This window comes from Lethenteron reissneri, chromosome 20 (assembly GCF_015708825.2).
Source record: "Lethenteron reissneri isolate LAM-NWPU_2019-01 chromosome 20, ASM1570882v1, whole genome shotgun sequence".
Taxonomy (NCBI): domain Eukaryota; kingdom Metazoa; phylum Chordata; class Hyperoartia; order Petromyzontiformes; family Petromyzontidae; genus Lethenteron; species Lethenteron reissneri.
The window spans coordinates 12,988,739-13,014,782 of NC_083798.1; the positions used below are offsets into that span (position 1 = coordinate 12,988,739).

General features: G+C 43.3%; 1 protein-coding gene across 3 annotated transcripts; it reads right to left on the minus strand.

Annotated features, from left to right (window-relative positions):
* Positions 1-47: 47 nt before the first annotated feature.
* On the minus strand, positions 48-26,044 carry CUL1 (cullin 1). 3 transcript variants are annotated; one of them, XM_061554975.1, is made up of 22 exons: positions 25,930-26,044; positions 19,486-19,808; positions 18,563-18,740; positions 17,936-18,103; positions 17,501-17,551; positions 16,951-17,041; positions 9,769-9,932; positions 8,876-9,038; positions 6,980-7,110; positions 6,058-6,165; positions 5,778-5,884; positions 5,606-5,654; positions 5,217-5,348; positions 4,875-4,992; positions 4,372-4,448; positions 4,041-4,172; positions 3,367-3,459; positions 2,773-2,820; positions 2,584-2,666; positions 1,991-2,096; positions 1,512-1,625; positions 48-1,361 (listed from the first exon to the last, which is right to left on the minus strand). In XM_061554975.1, exons 2-22 carry the CDS (start codon positions 19,623-19,625, stop codon positions 1,281-1,283), a joined length of 2,334 nt encoding a protein of 777 aa, XP_061410959.1. In that variant the 5' UTR covers positions 19,626-19,808; positions 25,930-26,044; the 3' UTR covers positions 48-1,280. The 3 variants fall into 3 exon arrangements, with proteins under 3 accessions (XP_061410959.1, XP_061410958.1, XP_061410960.1); XM_061554974.1 differs by having other exon boundaries at positions 25,895-26,038; XM_061554976.1 differs by lacking the exon at positions 25,930-26,044 and adding an exon at positions 25,482-25,613.

Below are 26,044 nucleotides of genomic sequence, written 5' to 3' on the forward strand. Positions count from 1 at the left end.
AAGTTTAAATTAAGTACCATGGGAAATAAATTTCAAACAAAGCAAACTTTTTTCCATTGTTTTTACCGTTTAATCAACTACACAAACCTATTTACAGGGACTTCAAAATAAAACCCCATTGGGTATAAAGTCAACAAAAAATCGTATAAAACTGTAAAGCCAAACATGCCCCATCCACAGCCAAAATGTCAAGTGTTGGTTTGCTGCACAATATCTGGATACATCACAGTTGGAAAAGAAACAGTTTTACGTTTACAAGCAAAATCACAGGTGCAATTAAAACAGCTGGAGTCGACAATTCTTCGTGCACGCACACTTTCACACCTTTTTAATTTAATCTTTAAAACGCTTTATATAGCCACTGGCAGACTGATGTTATTTGTATTGAAGGCAAGTTAAAGGACTTTTGTTTAAAAAGGCTCAGTTTCCCACTTGAAAGTGGAACAAAGCCAAACAAATCCATCGTTGCAGCAAGCCATGCAGGAAACAACAATGGAGACGCATCACCTTTAAGCAAATAAACCATCAATATATTCAGTTATGTTATGGTTTTCTAATCAACTGACCTTTACAACCCAAGAAACAATCCTGGCCTTCCTTTACAATACCAACTTGAGTGGATACAGCAAAACGTTGCAAACCAAAAAAGTGGATATTACACAATGAAGTTACACTTAAATGTTCCAATAGACACTTGGCAGTAGACAGTGGGGTTTTTCTTACAACTCGCAATGAAGCCAGATGCTTAAAATGACGTTCAGTCCAATGGTGAAGCTGCTGGTGACAGCGCTTTTTTTATACATGCGACGTCTCGTCAAGTATGCACAAGTTTATATGCAGGAGGTCGTGGGTTCGATCGACCCTGAAGATGCCTGTATATTCGTAGTTTGCATGTTCTCCCCATGGTTGCGTGGTTTTTCTCCGGGTCCTCCGGTTTTGCCCTCCACGTTTAGAAACATGCGTTTAGATTATTGGCTACTATCAATTCCCACATGATACAAGCCACTTGATGAGCTACCACATGTGGCCAGGTCACCTGAAAAAGAGCTAATCGCTCAAGTGGGCTTTGCCTGGTAAAATAAAATAGTATATAATATAAACAGCACAGAATTTACATATAAGTGAGCAGTGCCGGTTCGGTTCCTTTCACCGTGAGGTGCACGACCAGGGATGTTGAAGCCACAGGGAGTTCAAATAAACTGCAGCTTCTGCTTGCAGCAGAACCATAGCACCAGCAGGTGGTGGCAGGGGGGGGGATGCCCAGCCACAAAACACCTTGCCTAGGCCAGGTAACTGTAGGTGTCCTTTTCTCCATCTACCCTCTCCAGGTATTCCTTCTCTATGAGCATGTCGATGCATTTCTGTGGGATAAACATTGAGCAAGGCATTAGTCGGCACGTGGAATGTATACAGTTTCACCAGTGGGACCAAAGTACAGCATGTGGAAAATTATAGCAAAGGTGTGTGCCTCAAACAAGCATTGTTAACTAAAAGGAACTTGTTAATTGCACCTTGATGACGGGCACACGTGGCTTGAAACGGGAAGACAGCTGGTTGAGCACCTCCGCCAGCAGCTGTTGGTGTTTGAGCACCTTCCGCATCTTCATGATGCGCACAATCGCAGCCTGTGGACATGGAATAATGGATGGGAACAATCCAGTGTTAAGCTGACAAGAAAACCTTGCACATCTGAGACTGAAATGTATTGCTGCTGGGCAGTAAAGGGTATGCACACACCGCATTTACAATAAAAAAGTATACCAAACTTAAAAAGCAAAAAAAGTTTAAACGTAAAAGTGTAGGTTAAAATGCTCTGAAGAGGTGCCACATTGCTCACTGTACTTTTTATATTGCAGAATTAACTAATACATGCCACACTGTACAGATTGGCATGAAAATGGGATCTTCACTCAAGCGGCAATGCAAATAGCAATTACTGTGCTGCATTCTAGCAATCCACACACAATGCCACCCAAGCAGGCTCGCCGACCTGTATGACGAGCTTGCGGTCCTCCTCTATGTTTTTGTGTGTCGTCTCCTGTTCCTGCTTCTGTTCTGCTTTCATCGGCACGTTGATGTTCACCCTCAGCTTCTTGCTGCCAGTCAAACGCACGAGCGAGTCACACACCCGTCACTTCTGCCACATGTCACAACTCACCAGCAGAGTTCCTCCCAATGCCCAATGGAGCATGTAGACCCATGTTATTGTGTCCATCAGATTATATTCACACTTAAGTATGCATATAAAATGTGGAAAATGGCCATTTAAAAAAAATGGTACCACCTGAAGACGGTACCACCTTAAGACGGAATCTTGTGTTGCCTCCGAAACGTCGTGATTTTTATTTTATTTTACTTTTTAATGTTTTTACCTACGTGACTTTACCGAAAAAACCTAAGAATATGAATCATTGCAGTCACGAAAGCGTCAAATCTAGAATAAAAAAAAACTAACTTTTGCCATTTTGCATAGTGAGACACCATTTGCATTTAAACGCTAATTTGTTTTACAAAAACATTGCATTCGACAATGCAGTGACAATGTGAGAAAATATTTCAAAACAATTTAAAAGCCGAGATTACTTTTTGTAGCCCAAAAACAGTCTGATGAGAGTCTCTGGCTGCAGGTCCACCTCATCCACATTTGTGTTTTCATCTTCCAACACCTGCATCCACAACATTAAAGGGTAACCTTTAGCAAAGCCTTCATTCAAAAGCAAATGGTTGCTTCTGTGCGGATTGTGAGAGACTTGGTATTTAAATGTCACGCACCAAAAGCTTAGACTTGAGCAGGATCTGCAACACTTGCACCAAAATGTCCTGGAATTAGATGAAATCAAGACACGATCAAAGAAGAGAAAGATTTAGAAAAAAAATACAAACAAAAGCATACAATTTACAAATCTAAAAAAGGGTAGTCACAAACTTGGGTCCAGCACAGCTTAATATAACCATTGCTGGTCTACATTACAGACTGCCAGTACACTCAAACTTAATAACCAGGCTCCAGTCTACATTAATGTTATTGTTTTTTTTATTCACTTTATTTTTTAATCTACGTGACTTTACCGAAAGAACCAAAGAATACGAATTTGGGTCCAGCAGTTCTCCATTGACATCGTTCCACCTCTGGAGGCAGATGACAGCTACAAGCTAATAATCATATTTTGGCAAAACGAATTCAAATATCTTCTTGGTTCTTTCAGTAAAGTCATTCTACGTGACTTTACCGAAAGAACCAAGAAGATGAATCCCTGCAGTCACGAAAGCTTTAAATCGGAATTAAAATATCTCTGCGAAAAGAATGTGAAGATTACCATATTAGGTGGAGGAGCCCTTTTTGCTCACATTCACTTGAGCACCTACCATTTTGATCTGCGTGTTCTCATGCAGCTGCTGTACGGTGTAGGAATCTTCCGAATTGTACTGCAGCAAAACCGCCATCTGAAACGTTGACGCCTGTGGGGCAGCAAACGCATTGAGTCAACACGATGCACCAAGGGCAATGCAAGTGAGCAGTCACTTCTGCATGGTTGTTTCCCGGCAAAATTGAAATTGCACACTTTAATGTGACGTAGACAATCTATTCAAAACAGAGGTTTTGCAGGTGTTTACTTTGAAAGTGTAACTTCATCATGAAATGCATTATCTTTATTTCTATGAAGATTTTCGTTTGCACACTACGCTCTCATGCAGTACTGGATTACATGACAAAAATCTGTTTTTACGAATGTTGGTTCCGAGTTTAAATACTGCGCGAAACATGTAAAAACACAAGGCGAAGATTTAAACTTATAAGGAAATGTTCCCCAATTCATCAGCAACATATGCAAAACAAGGCAACTGATAGTAGGGGATTCCTGTACAGTGAGGTGCCTGAAGTGATTTTTTTTTTAACCAAGCGGAATTTGAATTGGTGCAACAGTTTTAGCTTTTAAGGATATGAAATTCTCTTGACATAGCAGTCTTGGCTCTGCACGTTGTCTAGAATATATGCAACAACCGTAGCTGTTCCAATTGTAAATGTGAGGCATGCAGACCTGCAATGTGTAGCGGTTCTTGAAGCAGTTGGTGACCAGCTCCCCTTTGGACAGCTGATAGAGCCAGCTGAGCTTGCGGCCACTGTGCTGGCTTGAGTAGAACGTGGTGAAACGTTGGTGGCTCCTCTCAAGCTGGGGGCACAAGGAGGAGGATTTGCAATGCTATGTTTTGGCAATACAAAATAATGCACAGCACCGATTGTATTTCACAGTCAGCAAAGCTGAAGCACTTTTACAAGCAAAACCAAAGAAACTGCTTGAACAAGGCCTTAACGACTCTGTAAATTCATCAGAGACATTACCGTAACATGTTCAACCTGTGTGGCTGTACCTCAGATGGTAGAGCGAAGGTGCAGGACTGTTGGAAAGGCCAGGAGCCAGAGCTCAATACTTGGATGCTGAAGTCCACTACAAAGTGATACATGTTATAATTAGCTCACAATGGATACCCATTGCAATTCAGATCAAAAAACAATTATACTGGTAGGAACCTCCTGGTTAGACCAGCCCACAGGGGAGTATTGTATCCGTCCGTCTGTCGTGCAGGGAGGGGCTGGGTGGGGAGGGGAGGGTGGAACTGGGTGGGGAGGGGCTGGTCACCCCGTGGTGCCCTTATAAAACTCAACGTTTAACCTACTCACGCCGGCTTGTGCCCACCCTCACAGTCGGGCATATTTGCGGAATACACCACGCCGCCGTTGACCCTGGCCATTGACCGAGCAACCCAACATTCCTACCAGCTCCCTCCGCAGGAATGTGTTATAGCATACAAATTCCACAATTTCTGTTTTATACATACGTGTGTGTGCTGTATAATGCATCTTAGTTGCTTACAGTCTAGTGGCTCCGAGTTGGCTAGGTGGTTCTTGAACTGCTCGTTGAGGTCTTTGCTGACCCCAATGTCCTGGAACATGCGCTGCAGCTTGGACGTGTACTCGAACCCACAAGCTTGCTGTGTGAGGCAACAATGGGCGATGCTCCTTTAGAGTTATATGCATGTACAGTTGGAAGAATAATCATCTCTGTAAAATGGCGAAGCAACCATTTCTGGTTGACAAATGTACTGGGCCGCACTTGCACAACAACAAATCAGGCATTGTCCACGGATGTAACCAATCGAGTTCAGAGCCATCTGTACTGTTGGTGGTCAAGAACTGAACAATGAGTGACACTTGCCTTAAGCTTGGAGATCATACTGGCTTCTGCGTCGTCACTGGCACTATTGTGGTTGACGAGTCGCTTGGCCAGCATCTTGGCGTAGAACCTCTGGAAAACGTCCTTGTCCTCAATGTACTTGAACACCACCATCTGCACCCATCAGCACAAGGCTGCATTAACTCTTAACGAAAATACACACCACCACTATGGAAATTAAAACTTCAGATCCCCCATTTTACAGTCGTGAAAGTGCCTCTGTAAAGCTACACACAATTGGGACTACAATTACAGCAGTCCCAATATTATTAGGCGTGAAATTTTAGCATACGGATGCTAGTAGAAAGATAAGTGCAAAGCAATGAACTTGGAAAAAAAAACGAAAATGCTCAAATCCAACAGCAACTCACCACTTGGTTAAGTGTGTCTTCTAGCTCTGCTTCCTCGGGATTTTTTGAACTAAAAAAAACAAATGAATTTGTATTTATACAAGGTCCTTAACAGTTCTCAAACTCAACTTCAGTAGAGAAACACTATATATATAAAAAACACACACAAAACACTTGACATTACTCCACCCACCTCTTCTTTAGCAGGGAGTCACAGTAGCGTGCCAAGAGCTCCGGGGATTTGCTTGACGTCTGGGCCATTTTAGTGACTGCATTGGTGTTGATAAAGCGCCCACATGCCTGGCACACCAAGGGGGAAAGTAAATGCACTGCAGCACTCGTATGCATAAAGTAGTTTGTATACCTTTGGTAATGTTAACATGTGGATTGCTTGCAATAACAAATTAGTAAAATCCAAACAATAGAACCCAAGTGTGCTACTTCGTTATAAAATATAAATCCTTAAGATGTACCTTGTCCAGTGATGCAACAAATCCCGCATCATTGTTGAATGCAGACATGACCAGCGCGTTGTATTTTTTGTGGACATCCAGAATCGTCTGAACGTAGATCTTTGGGTCCTGGCAGAGTGCACACAGAAAATTAAACTCCTACAATAAATTAAAACATAAATTTTCATGGACAAGATTCATAAGAGTTTTATTTCCTACAAATATGCATGTAAACATTGTATTGTAAAAAAGCTCCAACTGTTTATTTAAAAATCAAACAAAGTGTTTTCTTTTACAAATATAAATGTTAAAACATGACAGTTAAATAAATAAATAAAATTAAACTTCAAGAGCTTAACCATGAAAGAAAAGGTCTAAGTGCTCAAGAGCAAGTTTGAAAGGAAAGAGTATTAAAGAGGGTGAAACATGACAAGGCGAAATTGCCTTGGAAAATGGCTGGCCATCATTACATTTGTTTATACAGAAAAGCTTCACCGAGTCTCATGAATCTTTCAGGAGGGTCCTGCTAAGTTTTTTCAGAAGGGGGCGATGATTGCCATAATCCCAATGGAGCAATTTTAAACTGGAAGAATTGACCATGATGACACTGGCACACAATGGTTTATTTTTTAATATCCAGGGCTAAACAGACACCGCATATTTTTACGGTGAATTCACCTGCAGTATAACCAGGGCGGCCACTTGATTCAAACCGTGAACCTCTGCAACAAACGGGGATCGCGCTTCCACTGGGCCATGTCACCACCCCATATATTGGGTCCGGCTACACTGGCGATGGGACATATTGGCACGTTTTTAACATAAAATAACACAAAGTAACAAAGGCCAACACACGTGAAACTGGTCCATAATCTCAGACGTTTAAGCCACGCATATATGGGTTATCACCACGGCATTATGCGAGTGTTAAGCTCAGTCGTACGTTTAGTGCGCCCTCTCCACACTTCTCGATGGCGGAGAGGCCCTGGTTGTGGATGTGCGTCTCGAGGAGGCTCTTGAGCTCGCCGAGGCCATCCAGGATGCGCGACACCAGGCTGTACATGCGCGCCAGGTCTGGGACAACCAACAATGACACCGGTGTTACCTCCACTGCCTAAAATTACAACGGCAATATTGGCTCCGCTTCCAGCATTTACAGTTGGTTTGCAACCAGTTCTGTTTGCAGGCATCTATTATATGGTTGCATGATACACAAGGTGTACTGGGACCAAAAACAAGGCTGGTCATCATCAGCTCTAAAATTAATATTAAGAAAAATGATCCAGATATGAATAAACATGGGATGCACAAGCACTGCAATGTCACTTGACTTGGCACCACTGAATGAAATCGAGATTGCCAAGATTGTAACCCAATGTGGTGAATGCCAAATAAGGCATTTATACAGGCAACAGCCCATGCCCATATTACAGGTTCAAGAAAACCATATACAGTGTACCTATCACACCAATACAACAAAACAGACATGCAATAAATCCCAAAAGTTAAGAGCCAAGTACATAACAAAAACTAAACCAACCTGTTTGATGCACCTACGATGGCATGCATTTTTAGACACCTTCACAATATCTTGAATTCCTGTCTTGAAACATTCCTCAAGATAATGCTAAAAAATATTTCCCGTGTTTCAATACCTCAAGTGTGTGTTTTTCACCCCTGATACCAATTACTCAACCACACCGTTGTGACCTCTACTCCCAAGTCTGCTTTTTGGTCTCTCAAGACAGGCGAAAGATGCAGCGAGACATTTATCTTCAATGTATTTACACATATTAAAGGCTCACAAATGCGTTACTCATATCCAAATCCTTAACGCTAAACACGACACCGCATTTCAAGGCATCGTACCAAGTGCAACAAAAATAGGCTTGGTCTGCCATCGGCCTCGGTTGACGCCAACTGTTTCTGCCATCAATTGGCCTCCCGATTGCGTCTAAATTCAATCTTGACTTGAGCATCGTAAAAAACAATAGGCTACAATATTCTTGGTTCTTTCGGTAAAGTCATGGAGAAGGGAAATAATGAAATAATAAAATAATAAAAATAAAACAATAAAATTCTCACGACATTTCGATTGCAACACAAGCAATCATCATCAGGTGATTGTCACATGTTTTTTTATTTCCCTTCTACGTGACTTTACCGAGAGAACCAAGAATATGAATCCCTGCAGCCACGAAAGCTTTAAATCGAAAACTATGCTACAAGTAAACTTTTTGTAAAAGGTCAGATTGACTGCGTTTTGTTTCCCAATTGGCGAAGTCATTGTTAACCTTTTAAAAATCACATTGTACATATTTCTCAATTACCTCCAGTTGCCAATGCAGTCACTTTACTTTCTTAAACTTATTACTTTTTTAATACATTTATAATATAAATTTTTACTTGGCATTATTAACAAGCACTGTATTCATTCATTGTTACATTTAAATGTTAAATGTTCTTACATTTTTCTTGATGTAACACCTGACAGTCATATAGTTACTCTTCGGTTCTTTCGGTAAAGTCGCGTAGAAAGAAAATAAATAAAACATTCTACGTGACTTTACCCAATGAACCAAAGAGTACTTCCTGCAGTCACGAAAGCGTCAAATCAAGTCCGATAGTTATTTGTATGTTAGTGTTTTGGACTTAAATTAGAAAATAGTTTTTATCCAAGACAACCGCTAATGCTTTTAAATTTGATCAATCAATTCATCACAGCAATAACCAATATATAACCCATTTCATCATCAATGGCTGTAGCACCACCACCAACCTTCATATGTTATTACAAAATCCTAATTAGCCAAGTGTACTAAAAAGCAAGAGCACGTACCCTCGTTCTTGTCATCATCGAGCAGATTCTGGAACTCCGAGTAGAAGTTCTCCAAATGCTTCTCGATGAGCACCTGCTCGCACTTGCGAGCCAGCTCGTCATGCGTGCTCTCGTGCAGGTACACCTGCACGCGCCGCTGCTCCTCCAGCAGCCGTGTCTCAGCCTACAAGGCCGTGTGTGGGTGGACAACCAGGCGTCAACAGCAAGGCACGCGTGCAACATAAGCAAGGTCGACAAGATTCGTATTTTTAAAAAACATCCGGGGTATTTGTTTCCATCCTGCATGCACGGTCAGTTTGAGACTCATTCAATAGAAATTGTAACGTTTTTTTTTACGCATAGGCAGTGCAAAACTGTCCCCCACACACTGTGATGACGGAGGGTTCCATTCACACAAAGCCCGAGACACAAAGCAACCGTAAGCAACAATGGTTTAACTGTACTGATGATTCATAACAAGGATGAAACTGGAATAGTAGATTCATTGTCCTGCTGCTGCGAAATATATCGTATAAAAACAAGGCTGTGTGGTAGTCACGTGATGTGCTAGACATGACGTGATGACCAATCCATTGATCACAATTGCACTTTATGATCAATTACCTGTACGATTTCCCTTAATCAGGGAATGTGTCACGTGGAGTATGACCAATTATGGATGCGGGAGATGTTGATGGTAATACAATGCCAGAGTATAAACATTAAACATGTATAAAAACCATCTCAAAGGCTAATGCATACTTAGGCTAGCATTGTGACATTTTATAAACAGTAATTCTGGTGTTTAATTTCAATAAGGGAGCACTTTCCCAGTATTCTGTTAGTTAGTTATTTCAGAGTATTTGTAAATTAACAAACTAATGCTCTTGCTGGGCACAGACGCGGAACCTCACCTTCTTCATATACTCGGTGACAGGGTTCTGTGAAAGGAAGTCTGTGCTCTCGCGCGTATAAAAGCGCTCCGTGTCCAGCAGGAACTGTGATTCAAAGGCCTCCTTGTAGACGGACAACGTGGGTCCCTTGGCATGCAGGTCATCCTCATTCAGACCAAGCTCAACTGCAGTCACACACATTAAGGATTTACATAACATGCATAATCAGTTCCAAGTGCATGAATCTTACCTATGAAAGTCATTCTGCGTGTGTGCTGCGTGTGTGCCTGCTAAATTTTCTGTTCGTCTGCTACAGCAGAGGTGTAGGCAATTCCAACAAGACCTACATCTCTGCTTTATTGACGTGGTCAAGGCCTATGATGCCATCAGTAGGCCTGGGCTCTGGGTAGTTCTTCGTGCTTTCGGAGTCCCTGACCCTCTGCTCGCGATCATTAAGGACCTTCATGATAGTGAGCAGGCCCGGGTAAAACTACGTGGCCGGGAGTCGGAGCCATTCCCTGTACACCATGGGGTGCAACAAGGATGTCCTCTGGCTCCCACATTATTTAACATCTATTTCGACCACGCAGTTCGTGAAGCCTTCAATAGCTGTACCGGAGGAATTTCTATCTGGTACACATACAATGGAAGGCTGATCGATGCCCGGGTGCGGTCAAGGGATGGCTCCCTATTGCTCAACCATGTTATGTATGCCAATGATCTGGAAATTGCTGCTCACTCAGAGGAGGAATTGGAGGCGCTGCTGCTGAACCTGGAGCTTGCCACTAACAGGTGGGACCTTACCATCAGCCCCACCAAAACTAAGCACCTGCCTGGGTATTTTGTACCATGGGACACTCCACCCCCACAACTCCCAATTGGTGATAGGGCAGTTGTGGAGAGAGGAGAGATTCCCATACCTGGGCAGTGTGCTCATGACCGGCTCCGGTTTAACACCAAAGGTCTCACTCCGAATCAGTCGAGCAGCTTTATCTTTTCATCGGTTGCGTAACGCTGTGTGAAAGCTACCTGGGTCTGTCGCTCCGTATGAAGCTTCAGGTCTTCGCGGCCACGGTCATTCCCTCCCTTCTCTACGCTTGCGAAACGTGGATCCCCCTAATGGAACATCTTCGCCGGTTAGAAACATTTAGGCTGGCCCGCCTACGATCCATCCTGGGTTTAACCAGGCTGGATTGTAAGAGGAGCTCACAAATCCTTGAAAGATCTGGACAAAGTCCCATCGGTGCACTCCTCCGGCAGGCAAGGCTGCATTGGCTGGGTCATGTAGCCCGCATACCCAGCCACTGCATGCCTAAACACAGCTTTTGTTCGGCCGGATCGAGGGGGCGAAACGGGCGCGGCACAGGCTAGAGAAGAGATGGAGTGATGTGGTACAGGAGGATGTGGAGCCGAGTGGACTTGCCGATGACTGGTACCAGCGGTGTCAAGATCGGCCTCTGTGGAGGAGGCTCGTGAAGGACGCTACTGGGCAGTTGGAGGCAGTCGCCCTCCAACAACGAAGGGTGGAGGAGCGACGCTCACAACAACGAGCGGAGTGCTGGGTGGCTAAAGCACAGCAAGTTGGCACAGTAGGGGGAAAAGGTGGTGCCATCAGCCAGTCGTCTCAGTCAGTCGACCTGTGGCATCTGGGTCTGCCCCGTGACCTCCTGCCAGTGGGCGTTTGACACTTCACGTGGCCTCAAGGTGCACATAACCTGGCACAAGCATCGTGGTGACATCACCGCCACTTAGTGGCGAATGGCGGTTGTTGTTGTTTACGCGGGTACCTTGTGACGTTTATAACTGACAAACTGTGGGGGTTACATATCGAAAAAGTACACGGATACCACGCTGTATGCCCCGTGACGAAAAAGCCCTATTCGTATTTCACATCTGTCAACTTTGAAGTAGTTATATTACCAATTTATTCCCTTTTATAAGCACAGGGTGGCACCAGAGCACGCATCTGCGCATGCGCGAAAGACGGCTCCATGGTGGTTACCAGAGCAATGCACACGCGATCGGTGGGGGGGAATTCGCGTAAAAAATGCAAAAAAAACACAACGCAGAGGTAAATTCTTCACAGTGTGATGTCCTCTTCTCCCCAATGTGTGCACTTACTACTATAGGGTCGGTAGATACTATTATAGTCCTTAGATTATATTATTGTAGAGCAGGCGGGGGGGGGGTAGCAGCCCAGCCCCAGCCCTGCAAGGTGCCACCTGGGCCGGCTGGGCAATCTAGGTGAGGCCGGGGGCTATGCACGGGACTAGGCCTCATAACGGCACTGTTAAGTTAGTGCTATCGAGTCGATATATACTGCTAGAGTCAGCATGTACTACTGTAGTGATAGCAGATATCATATTCTCTTTGGATCTTTCGGTAAAGTAATGTAGATAGAAAAAAAATACATTAAATTTTTTTTTTCAAAAAACCAAAAGCTCACGACGTTTCGATCGCAACACAAGCGGTTGTTTATTATTATCTATATATATAAAATCGTTCATGTCTGTCTGTCTGTGTGTGTGTGTGGACTTTGGCCCATACGCACTTTCATTGGACGGCGGTTGCCCCTGGCAACGGCTAGCCACGCCTTCGCCGCTTTCATTGGACCTGGCAACGGCTAGCCACGCCTTCGCCAAGGGCTGCAGTTTCATTGGACGGCGGTTGCCCCTGCCAACGGCTAGCCACGCCTTCGCCACTTTCATAAGCTCCGTATTTAATTAAATAATAGCGATTACACAGTATTGTTGGAGCGCTGAGGGGGGGGGGGGAAGGCACGCCACCCATACCCTGCCTCTTCCAAGCCGACAATTTTAGGCGAGGCCGCAGGCTTTGCACGCTACTAGGCCTCGACACCCACCACGCCACTCTGAGGTAAATTCATCAAAGTTTTTCCTACTCTTCACTACACCCCCACCACAATGTGTGCTATTAATATTACTTTTAAACCCAACGCGCCAACAATCGATTACTTTAATGTTCACTGTACAAATACTCATTAAGCTGGGTGAGCGTACTGCCAGTCTATCATGTACACTGTAGCCTGCTCATTAAGCTCGGTGAGCGTACTGCCACTCTATCATGTACACTCTAGCCTGCTTATTAAGCTCGGTGAGCGTACTGCCACTCTATCATGTACACTCTAGCCTGCTTATGAAGCTGACTGCGTGTACTGGCAGTCTAGAATGTGGACTCTTGCCTGGTTATTATAATCGATTCTTTATATGTTCTTTGTACAAACCGTCATTAAGCTGCTTGAGCGACCCCAGTTCGATTCCAACTCACGCCCACCACCGCTGACGATTATTTGAAACGGACCTGGCCCTCCCCTAGGTCCACTCAGCCTCAAAAGCGTAACTGCTGTCGTGTGTGAACATCGTCACTGGGGAGACAAAGGCGGCGGGGCATCGTGGATCCAAGTCCCGGGCGAAGCCGGGTCATGTGTATGTGTGTTTGTGTTTATGTGTATGTCTGTGTGTCTCTATGTATGTATGTGTATGTATGTGTTTGTGTGTATGTGTGTGTGTATGTGGGTTTTTTTTATGTCTTTATGTGTATGTCTGCGTGTCTCTATGTATGTGTGTATGTACGTGTGTGCATGTGTTTGTGTGTATGTATGTGTGTGTCTATGTATGTGTGTGTCTATGTATGTGTGTGTATGTGTGTCTATGTATGTGTGTCTATGTATGTGTGTGTATGTGTGTCTATGTATGTGTGTGTATGTGTGTGTATGTATGTGTGTTATGTGTCTGTTATGTGTCTGTCTGTGTCTGCATGTATGTGTGTGTGTATTGTGTATGTGTTTGTGTGCATGTATGTGTGTGTTTGTGTGTATGTGTATGTCTGTGTGTATGTGTTTGTGTGTATGTGTGTGTATGTGTTTGTGGGGAGCGGTAGTGTAGCGGTTAGCGCGCTGCGCTATGAACCTGGCGACCCGGGTTCGATTCCCGCTCACGGCTAACACCAGTGACGATTATCTGAACCGGTCCTGGGCCTCCCCTAGGTCGACTCAGCCTTAAATGAGTACCTGGTGTGGTGTGTTAACATCGCCACTAGGGAGACAAAGGCGGTCGGGCGTGGTGCTGGCCACCCACCCCCTCGTGTACCGTTCTGGCCTTCATAGGTGCTCGCTAACAGCACTTGCCCCTACAGTCTGTTCAGGCTATACGGGGGATCTTTGTCTTTGTCTTTGTATGTGTTTGTATGTGTTTGTGTGTTTACGCTCGCATTACACAAATGTGTTGCTGGTCTAAGGCGTTCCTCGCACAGCATTGCCGCTTTATTATTTCAGTCGTTTACTGCCTTACGCACCCTGAAAGTCGTGTGTGTCTGCAGCAAGCGCGTGTATGTGTACCTATGGACGCGCGCGCGTGTGTTGTGTAGGGGGAACGGTAGTGTAGTGCTTAGCGTGCTGTCTGTGTGTGTGTGTGTCTGTCTGTGTCTGTCTGTGTGTGTCTGCGTGTGTCTGTGTGTGTGTCTGTGTGTGCGTGTGTGGTGTGTGGGGAGCGGTAGTGTAGTGCTTAGCGTGCTGTCTGTGTGTGTGTGTCTGTCTGTGTCTGTCTGTGTGTGTCTGCGTGTGTCTGTGTGTGTGTCTGTGCGTGTGTGGTGTGTGAGGAGCGGTGGGTGTAGTGCTTAACGCTACGCTGCGCTACCAACCCGGCGAACCCAGTTCCATACCCGCTCACGGCCACCACCGGTGACGATTATTTGAACCTCCCCTAGGTCCACTCAGCCTCAAACGAGTAACTGGTGTGGCGTATTAACATCGGCACTTGGGAGACAAAGGCGGCTGGGCGTGGTAGATCCAAGTCCCGGGCGAAGCCGGGTCATGTGTATGTGTTTATGTGTATGTCTGTGTGTCTGTATGCATGTGTGTATGTATGTGTGTGTATGTGTTTGTGTGTATGTCTGTGTGTGTATGTATGTCGGTTTTGCCGCCGTGGTGGATCCAAGTCCCGGGCGAAGCCGGGTCATGTGTATGTGTTTATGTGTATGTCTGTGTGTCTGTATGCATGTGTGTATGTATGTGTGTGTATGTGTTTGTGTGTATGTCTGTGTGTGTATGTATGTCGGTTTTGCCGCCGTGGTGGATCCAAGTCCCGGGCGAAGCCGGGTCATGTGTATGTGTGTATGTGTTTATGTGTATGTCTGTGTGTCTGTATGCATGTGTGTATGTATGTGTGTGCATGTGTTTGTGTGTATGTATGTGTGTGTGTATGTATGTGGGTTTTTTTGTATGTGTTTATGTGTATGTCTGCGTGCCTGTATGTATGTGTGTATGTACGTCTGTGGATGTGTTTGTGTGTATGTATGTGTGTGTCTATGTATGTGTGTGTATGTGTTTCTGTGTTTGTATGTGTGTGTATGTATGTGTGTTATGTGTCTGTCTGTGTGTCTGCATGTATGTGTGTGTGTATTGTGTATGTGTTTGTGTGTGTTTGTGTGTTTACGCTCGCATTACACAAATGTATAATGCGGGTCTAAGGCGTTCCTTACACAGCATTGCCGCTTTATTATTTCAGTCGTTTACTGCCGTATGCACCCTGAAAGTCGTGTGTGTCTGCAGCAAGCGCGTGTATGTGTACCTATGGACGCACGCGCGTGTGTTGTGTAGGGGGAACGGTAGTGTAGTGCTTAGCGTGCTGCCTGTGTCTGTGTGTGTGTGTCTGTGTGTGTGTCTGTGTGTGTGTCTGTGTGTGTGTCTGTGTGTGTGTGTGTGGTGTGGGGAGCGGTAGTGTAGTGGTTAGCGTGCTGTCTGTGTGTGTGTTTCTGTCTGTGTGTGTCTGCGTGTGTCTGTGTGTGTGTCTGTGTGTGTGTCTGTGCGTGTGTGGTGTGTGAGGAGCGGTGGGTGTAGTGCTTAACGCTACGCTGCGCTACCAACCCGGCAAACCCGAGTTCGATTCCCGCTCACGGCCACCACCGGTGAAGATTATTTGAACCTCCCCTAGGTCGACTCTGCCTCAAACGAGTAACTTAACTACTGTAGCGTATTAACATCGCCACTGGGGAGACAAAGGCGGCCGGCCGTGGTAGATACAAGTCCCGGGCGAAGCCGGGTAGTACAGCTAGTTATTTTATATCTACGTGACTTTACCGAAATAACCAAAGAATATGAATTCCTGCAGTCACGAAAGTTAAGTAAAAAAAAGATAGCAGATACCATTAGTCGGCATGCACTGCTGTAGCGATAGCAGGTACTGCCGAGTTGGCAGATACGACTATAGTCAGGAGTTAGTACGACAGTCAGGAGATACTATACAGTCAGTAGAAACTACTATAGAGTTAGTAACTACTATAGTCAGTGGATACTACTAGAGTCGGTAGGTACTACCATAGAGTTGGTAGATACTACAATAGTCAATAGATTCCACTAGAGTCAGTATATACTGCTGCAGAGTCAGGTAGATATGACTAAAGAGTCAGTAGATACTGCTATAGTTTGCAGATACTACTATGGAGTTAGTAGTTACTACTAAAGTCAGTAGATACTACTATAGATTCAATAGATACTACTATAGTCATTAGACACTACTGCAGAGTCGGTAGTTACTGCTACTACTATAGAGTTAGTATTACTACTACAGAGTCAGTAGATACTACTACGGTCAGTAGTTACTACTATATTCAGTAGTTACTACTATATTCAGTAGATACTACTATATAGTCAGTAACTACTACTGGGCTCAATAAATACTACTGTACAGTCAGTAGATACTACTATAGTCAGTAAATACGACTACAATCAGTAGTTACTACAGTCAGTAAATATTCCAAAACAGTCAGTAGCTACTACTGGGCTCAGTAGATACTACTGTGCAGTCAGTACATAACTACAGAGTCAGTAGATACTACTCACTATTGTATGTAGGGTGTATATGTATATATTCCTATGCGGGGGTAAAAATATTTTGAGGGGGGGGGGGGTCGACAATTTTCGGAAACCTTTTAGATCAACTATTTACCCACGACCTTCTATAACTTTTTGGACTTCTGCAAGCCTATCATTTTGTTGACGGACAAATGGACAAACGACACGCCAGGCTTTCACAATAGCTTCGTATTTGTGTATGTATATGTTATGTTTTCAAGACAAGTTTTGAAATATATTTTCCCCCTGGGCAACGCCGGGTACTTCCCGCTACTATAATATAAATGGACTGCTCTACATCAAATATATATAGAAATAAATCGGACACTTACCATAAGACCCAACAACACCACTGATGAGCCTGGTGTTGATCGTCTCTCCAGTTCGTTCCTTCTCAATCAGCTTCAATACTGCATTGGTGACCTGTATAAACAATACAATGTGCTCAAGTATACACACACGTGTTCTTGGTTCTTTCGGTAAAGTCACGTAGACGGGAAATAATAAAATAATAAAAATAAAACATTATAAAATAATTCTCACGACGTTTCGGCCACAACGCAAGCAGCCGTCCTCAGGTGAAGAACAGGTCTGTCTTTCCGACAGGTCTGTCTTTCCGACAAACCTGTTCTTCACCTCAGGGCGGCTGCTTGTGTTGTGGCCGAAACGTCGTGAGAATTATTATTATGTTATATTTGTATTATTTTATTATTTCCCTTCTACGTGACTTTACCGAAAGAACCAAGAAGATGAATCCCTGCAGTCACGAAAGCTTTAAATCGAAATATACACACGTGCCCAAATCATTTTGTAGTAACTTTCAATTTAAGTTATTACACACAAGAGTCATAACAGCTGACAAGTTCACAATCTTAAACGCACCTGTTTATTGAGAGGTTTGAAGAGGCACTCTCTCCACGTCACCAGTGCAAGCTGACAACGATAACATGGAATCAAACCGATGGCTCAAAACAAAACGTAGAGTAAATTACAGTGAGCCCACTGCCACACAAAGCTGTGCTTGTAATCTTTTAGCAAGACAAAAAAAGCATTCACTGACATTGATACATTTGAGCACTCTCCCCTGTATACCAAAATTGTATTTTTTGACAAATTCAATGTAAAAAATGCATCGTGTTTAATGTCATGAAGTGTACAACCTAATTTGGGCAATGCTGCATAATTTAGATTTCTTGGAATGTCAGTAAGCTCGTTGTAGTCACAGCTAGATACATGAATCATAGGCTACAAAATTATTTAGACTGCAAAGTAACCTGGCAAAAACTAATTTAGTGGCACAGCGGGCCGGTGCCTTACCGAGTAGATCTCGTAGATACCCTTCCGGCCCTCATCGCACTCTCGCCGCACCCAGTGGCGGTTGAGGTAAGAGCAGATGCCATTGAGCACCTTGCTGGAGAAGCGGTAGTCCTCCCACTGCTGAGTGTAAAATTTCAGCACACCCTCGTCCATCAAGTCCTCACCGTCCTGTGGAAACCAATATTGTGAAGCATAATGCATCAGCAACCAGATTGAATTTTGCAGTGCCTAGACCAGCAGGCGTGGTTAGTAACATGTTGTGACCGACAACTGTGCATTTATGTGAAAGTCTGGGTCTGAACAAAGCAGCAGCTATGGAAATAAATTATGGTTTAACCCACTGCAAGGATTTTTAATACGCTTCCCTGACACAGCCATGTATGTAAACATAATACAATTGCTACACAACAGCTCTGGAGAAAACTGGACACTTATGCCACGTGAAAATATATGCATTTCATTGCTTTTGTGCCAAGTTTGTTGCGCTTCCTCCACACCTCCGATTGGCATGGTTGGCTACGTACAGTGCGAAAGAAGTTCAACACACGTGTACTTCCTAACGATTGTGCTCTCAAAGTTCACATGGCAGGCGTAATAACAACCAATAGTGTGCCCCACAGCAGGCACCTTCAGCAGGTTGAGGAGGTACATCTTGAGGAAATCCTTGAGACGCTTGTAGAGCTCCAAGCCCACAAACTGCGCACCACCCGATGGCTGACCCTTCTTGTTCTTGCTGGTGTTGGCCATCGCCCCCGAGCGCGCCTGATTGGCCTGGTGCACACTTGTGCAGTAGTTGTAAACATGTCTTTCATGCAGGCTGTTAAGGAAGTGGCTATACACACAGGTACAACAAGTTTATTTTTTCAATTACTGTATATAAATGTATCATAAAGCAACCTTCCAGTACATATCATAAGTTCTCATCTATTTTATAAAATAGCTTTTAAATTAAAGGTAACTTGAGTAAAAGCTAGTTCTTATTGTAACTAGGATGTGCTGCGAAAGGTTTTTTTTTATCTGAAACATTGCTGTTCTTTTAAAAAAATGAAAACATGCCACACTGCCTCTGATGGTTAGAAAATCTGATGTCCTCAAAAAACACACCCAAAACTATTTCTCCACATTTGATGTAATTTATACCACTCAGAAACATGCCAAGTTCAGGTAGGCCGTACATTTGGCCAGGTGACTCCAATATCTCCAAGTTGTGGTTCGAGTAATGGGACAAAGTGTTAAATGAATATTTGACTTCTGATTGTACTACCTGTTACCTCTAAAAGACATGCCATAGTTTTGGGCATCCAAACTAGACCTAATGCATGCCCTTATGCAAACAAGTTGCAATATTTGTTATGCTTAGAGCCGGGCTTCGGCAAACAAAATAACACGGAGTTTGTTTAATAAAAAAACCTCAATATTTCAAGAGCCGCAATGTGAATACTAGACAGTTCTTAATAAATAATGTCATGAAGAAACCCTTAACAAGCCACATGCAGCTAGAGCCGTAAGTTGCCGACAAGTCTTTGCAACGTGGACGTAGAAAAGGATACGTGTAGAGCTCCATGTAGCGTGATTTGGCCATGCTCTGTCGCGTGTACACCTGCTGGATGCCCGCCTTCAGATCATCCCATATCTGATCGAGGCCGATTTGTTTGAGGCCATGCGGGTTTGGGGCTCTGCTGGCAGACATCTTCTTGACCTCACGGCGCACAAAGCGTCCTTCTCCTCCAAAGCCGGGCACCTGCCTCTCTCCACCAATCTCTTGACTATCCGGGTCTTGCCGCACCCGAAGGCTTAGGGTTGCATCCCAAGCAATGAGTAGACTATCTAGGTTTAGTAGAAGCTTTCAGTCACGCACGACTTGAACGTTTTTCTGTAAAACACAAAAACAGAATAATTGTAGTGATACAAATAATGGCAGTGTTTTGTGTCTCAATTCCACATCAAATATGAACTACAATGGCTCAACAGGCACATTACGGGTACCAGAGAGCCCAGGTTCCTATTGCAGCTTAGCCCAGGTTAAAGAATTCTAGACCCCAATCCCCTAGGCTCACTTTTTGACCCTCAATGCACATTTCGCCAAGTTGACTCAGAAACAAGTCATGATATCACAGGCTTAATGTGGTAGGGATTTATGATCTCTAGGACACTTTGTTAATTTTACTGTTTTAGTGTTCAATAGTGTATAATTATAAAAAAAGATACATTTATTTTAGCTTAAATTAGTACAGCAAAATCACTGATTTGGCTACACTTTACGTGACTTTTTTAAAGATCACTTTACCATAACCCTGCTAGAGGGTAAGGCTCAGGGTCAGATTTGGTTGGAGTGGGGTAAGGCAGGAAGATGTGCAAGCTCATGGGAGTCATGGTTCGTGAAGCTGGGGACTAATGTCTTGATCCTTGGGTTCTGCATTATATCCTGAACTAAGGCTAGCAGAAGCTGGTTATCAAGTCATGAAAACAAAGAGGGCTTATATTAATTACCCCATAAAAAAACTATTTTATTTAAAACTACCAGGTAAGGCCCACCAAGCTCTTCTTCAGGAACAACCTAGCCACAAATAATAGCTCAAGGAAGTGGCTTATCATGTGCAAATTGATAGCAGCCAAATACTCTAAACGCATTTTTATAAAATGTGGAGGGAAAAACCAGAGAACCCGGAAAAAAAATCCATGCGACCACAGGGAGAACATGCAAACTCCAAATATACAGGCGTCAGGGTCAAGATGGAACCCAAGACCTTCTCCATATCAGACGAGGTAGTCAAAATCTAGCCAATGCTTGCCCCAATCCCACACCGGACAAACCGCATTTTTATATAATGCCAGTGATGCATCATGAAGGGCATGTTAAAGTAAATTTTCTAATTGTGTTGATTTTCACTGGTGAAACAATGACCTGCTTACACTTGTGACAAGCATTACACTGCAAGATAAAGTCCACAACAATTATCACAAGAACAAAACACCACCACAAGTGTGAAATGTGCTGTGCTGCCAAAAAAGCCCAAGCCCTATTGAGTGAGAGGCAAAGAGGGAGCTTGAGTGAAACTAACCTGCTGTTCCCAAGCAACGTGCAACGCTGTTTACATTTGTCGTCTGTCCACAATGGGCAGGGTTAATAATAAATTGCAATGAGAAAAAACAGGGCCTTACCACGAAATCAACATATACAGGTGGTTTCATTATAACATGGATCGTAGTACTGTGAAGCTTAACAACAGTTAGAACATTAAGGGAAAGTTAGATTCTGCATTAAAATCATAGCAATAATAGCAGGAATGTGAATACTGTACTTCCATAAATCAACAACAATTAAATACGTGGAAGGTTAATGCTAGAAAATTCACCATAATAAATATAGCTAAACCTAGTAAAAACATCCAAGAATACCACCATTTAGAAGAATAAATTGACAATGAACCATAAAAACGCGAAAACAAAGTGTTGCTCTATCTCAAGAAAAATACTTCGGTCTATTGGCTTGCCAGGTTCGGACTTAACCTAACTAATGCAAGCAAACTAACCAACATATGTCTAAACATGCAAACTCATAACTGGTTTCACTCTGCAAGGGATAATCAGCAGCGTCTAGTGTGTTTTAGTACTACGAATGCTCCCCAATATTGCAATACTACCCTTGGTTTATCCATGAAAGCATCACCGAGCCTGAAAATTTACAGAAGGGTCAGTATTGGGAAGTTTGGCCAATTTCACAAGTAGTTGGCTTGAGAGGAATTCAACAGTACTGAGAAAAGAAACGAGGAGATACTCAAAACTGCACAGATGGATTCAATTCACTTTTTGTACTATCTTCAGATCACCTTGCAGTCTAGCCGGTTTTTGAGTTTTATGTTTGTACCATCCACAAACCCTCATCTACAAGTATTGCCTTACAGGCATGTACTACCAAATGAACAAGACGATACAAATGAGACAATAGTCGATTCAGGATTCCAATTGTGACCGAATGACAATTGATCAAATCTCAGGTATGCCTACCATGCCAAACTAGACTCAAACTGACATCTTCTCACAACAATGAAATGGCAACTGAACCCTTTTGGAGTCACTCCCATATTTTGACGTTCACAAACCAGTGTGAAAACAATGCCACAGCGGCAACAATATCATAACGCAAAAATATCTTGATAATAACTACACAGCAAATAAGTGTATTTAGCAATACCAATATACACTGCATGGTACACACATCTCTTTAGAAATGCTGTTTAGTTTGTTGTCCTTCCCCCGCATCTGATTAGCACGGTTGGCTACGTACGGTGCAAAAGAAGTTCAACATACATACACAGAATCAGTACACAGTCGACAAATTACAAGTATATTTTACATATACACACATACACTAATACATTACGAAGTGGTCAATACCATGGATATAGTTACACAACTGTACCAACAGCGATACAAATACAGTACATAAGAGTAGACAAATATCCAGTAACAATAAAACTACACGTGCAGTTTACATGCAGACATACCCGTACCACTTATGATAATGGTACAGTCAATATATATATCCTTTATACACAGATCTTAATAACAATACCAAGAGTACAAAATATATGTCCATTTCACACAAAGCTCACTAACAATACACGTACTTTACCTACTGACTACACACAATAACAAATCAATATCAACTTGATATATCTTTATATAGTACTGTACTATAAACACAATACTGCTATATATCAGCGTGCGATTCCAAGCCACGGCTAACATCAGCGGTGAGTAATATTTGAATCGGTCCCAGGCACTCCCTTCACCAAGCTCCACTGACCAGCATGAGGAGGTATGGTTAAATTCCAACACTGACATGGCATGGGGGAGGCTATCATCCTGCAGTGGATTGACAAAGGGCTGAAAATTATGACTATATTTAAAACACAGACCCCAGTTTCCACACCTAAATATGTATTGTAATATTTTAGATATAAACTCACAATCAGGAAAGCACCAATGCATATTGACCGAGTACTACACACACCAAGAACTCAGTAGTACCAATGTACAGTAGACACGAAAACACATTATAACACTCAGCAAGTGCCAATATCTGTGCATTTAAAGTATACATTAATTTTAGTACGTTAAAAAGGAAGCGAGTTCAAAATGTTTCTTTCATACAGTATTTGAAAATCATGTTTTGGGATTTTTAAGTAGGATTAAAAATTTGGCTTCAGCGTCCATCAAAATGTACAGATAAAAACTCTTGGATGCATACAAATAGGGCACACGATATTTTTGGGTTACAAATTAAAAGTGTGGTGTCATATATAAGCACTCAACAATTGAACCTTATGGCGGGACCCCGGGGTCCAATAAGCCCCCGGCTCTCGCATTAACTGCGTTGCGACGTCATTTTATGTTTGTTAAAGGCGAACGATACGGCAATCTATTCCTCTTGACGAGTTCTACACGATGCGCTAATTAAAGTTTAGCTTCTTCTGCTCATGCGTCATCGCTGCGCTTGGAAGACATGGCAACAGAATGATCCACGCAAGGTGGGTCGCGGCGTTAATGTGCGCGGTGGGACGGAGTCGCCAAAAATATATAATTACGATTTTGACTTCCGTTTATTCGGGACCCCGCCATAAGGTTCAATTTCAAATTTCCAGTCCTTAGGACATCAATAGAATGCACTTGTCAATCACATTAGCACACTGTATAAGCATTTCATACAGACACACACAAACAAGTACCAATAAGTATATAAAGTATGCGGTACTGATATAAGCACTCACGCAATCTACTAAAACCACAAACAGCCCTGGGCAATTACATATGTAACCATATAATAATGAAAGTGGCCCCCACAAGCGGCTAGATGCTTGTTGCCAGGTCCAGAAGCGACGGAGAGCTTCTTAACGCAGCTTGTCGTGATCCAGCTCATGGACTTGATCCCATTGTCTGGAGCCCTTTCGCAACCACTTCAAGCTTCAACGGCCTACAATCACATGTACTGTGGCACAGTGGTTGGAGAAGTGCACTACGAACCCAGAAAACAAGAGTTCAACTTCGGGCCACAAGTTAACATCAGCCAATATTGATATATGAATCCGTCATGCTCACGGCCCCCCACCACCACCTTCGGGCAAAACGCACGGATCTGTGCGGAAGTATGGTCCAACATTCCCCATGGCATTACATTTGAAGGCCTTAATCCAGCAGTGGATTGAAGTCTGAATTTTTCTTTCTAGATACCCTATAGATGTATAATACTGTAACCCTCTTTATTATTTTAGGAAAATTGAATATTGTGAAAGCATAGCTCCAGATATATTATAGGAGAGTCTATTGGCGAGTCTGGATACACAGAGGTTATGAATTACAATCTATATTTCTCCCAATTTATCTAAATTATTTTACGAAGTTGTCTATAAACGGATCTTATATTACTTTGTATATGTATTATGCAAAGGCCCATCGGGGAGCTCCTGATTGGCCAGCTATTGATCCGTTCATGCCATGTACACACTTGTGTACTGTACAGCGATATAAAACACACATTACAGTAGGAGTATAAACACGAGCACCAACGCAGCGCTAATGAACACAGCTGTACAGCACATATGTAACTCAAATCAGTACATTGGTCGTGTATAGTAGAACGTCCAACAATAACAAAAACATAACGCATATATTCACGTACGAAAAGACAGTACTCATATTAATACAGTAAAAATAACACACTTGTGATAACGAAGTAACTGAAATAAGAACATCGAAAAATACAGCATTACAGTAAAAATAGTATATATTACAATAACATATTTTATAGAGTAAAATGTAATAGTATTTCACATGCTCTGCACACACCCAACATCAGTTACGTTACACTTAACATTATAATCAACCATAATTCTACTGCGAAATGACGGTGTTCCTAGCCACCAATACTGCACAATACTATAACTATATATAACACCCTCTATCATGACGATCACAACACACGCAGTTCAGTCTAGTAATTATGTAACGAGTCCTATAAATAACAGTCAGGCACCAATACATTCACATTCCTGTAATCAAAAAAACATACAGTACAGCAACAATATCATATAACACCTTCAGCTCAGCAGAGCTAAATATATGAATACCAATAGGATCCATGATAAATTCAGCATCAATAACAATAAATAATATAACATGAGCTTCATATAAAGCATAGTTATGATATAACTACGATAGCTAAGACACACCAACAGATTCCACAGCTTGATCTCAGTGGGTGTTCTCTTGTACACAACATCAATCCCATCCCTTGGCCCCCGCTCAGTCATCATTTACCATCGGCAATCACTCTCAGCGACGTGTCCTGTAACAGCTTAAATGCGATGATAAAGTAAAATAATCATGAACTCCCATTATACACTCAGCTCGCTGCCTACACACAAATTCCGTAATAAACATCCCGTAGTTAACATGTAGGTCAGCACCAATACAAATACGGTATAATGTAGTCATAATAGTTAACACACGCACTCAGCCATCAAGCAACATTATTGTTTAGTACCTTGTAATTAACGCTGTTTACTACGGAACACGATTGTTGTTCAGTGCCGTGCACATCCCCCAACGCTTAACACCTCCCCAATGGCTCGGCCCCCATTCGCGTCGCGCATCTCGCCTTGGTCACCACGACATCGACTCCCGCCTCGCGCGCCCTTGAATGCCAGAGAACCTTAAACAACAACAACCCCACGAATATTAAAACTATCGCCAATTAGCGCCTTAACGGACACCAACGCCAATAAAGGCGACCGGGGGCGACCGCCGTGCTTTGTCCCAGAGGCCTGCGCTAGTCGAGTCGGCCGTGACGGTGAAAACTCGCGAACCCCTCGACCCAACCCCCACCCCGAGCTCGGCGTCGTTCGCCGATACTACCAAGGTTCAAGATCGTCGTCACGGTCGTCATGTGGCGCCCACCCTGATGCCGTCGTTATCGGTGGCGGCGCTCTCACCGCCGCTGCTCCGGCTGACGGACCGAGGAGCGACGATTCCGCGAGACGCAGCGGACCTGAGGCCTCCTGCTCCTCGCGACGACTGCGGCTCCCACAATGCCTAGCGACAGCGGCG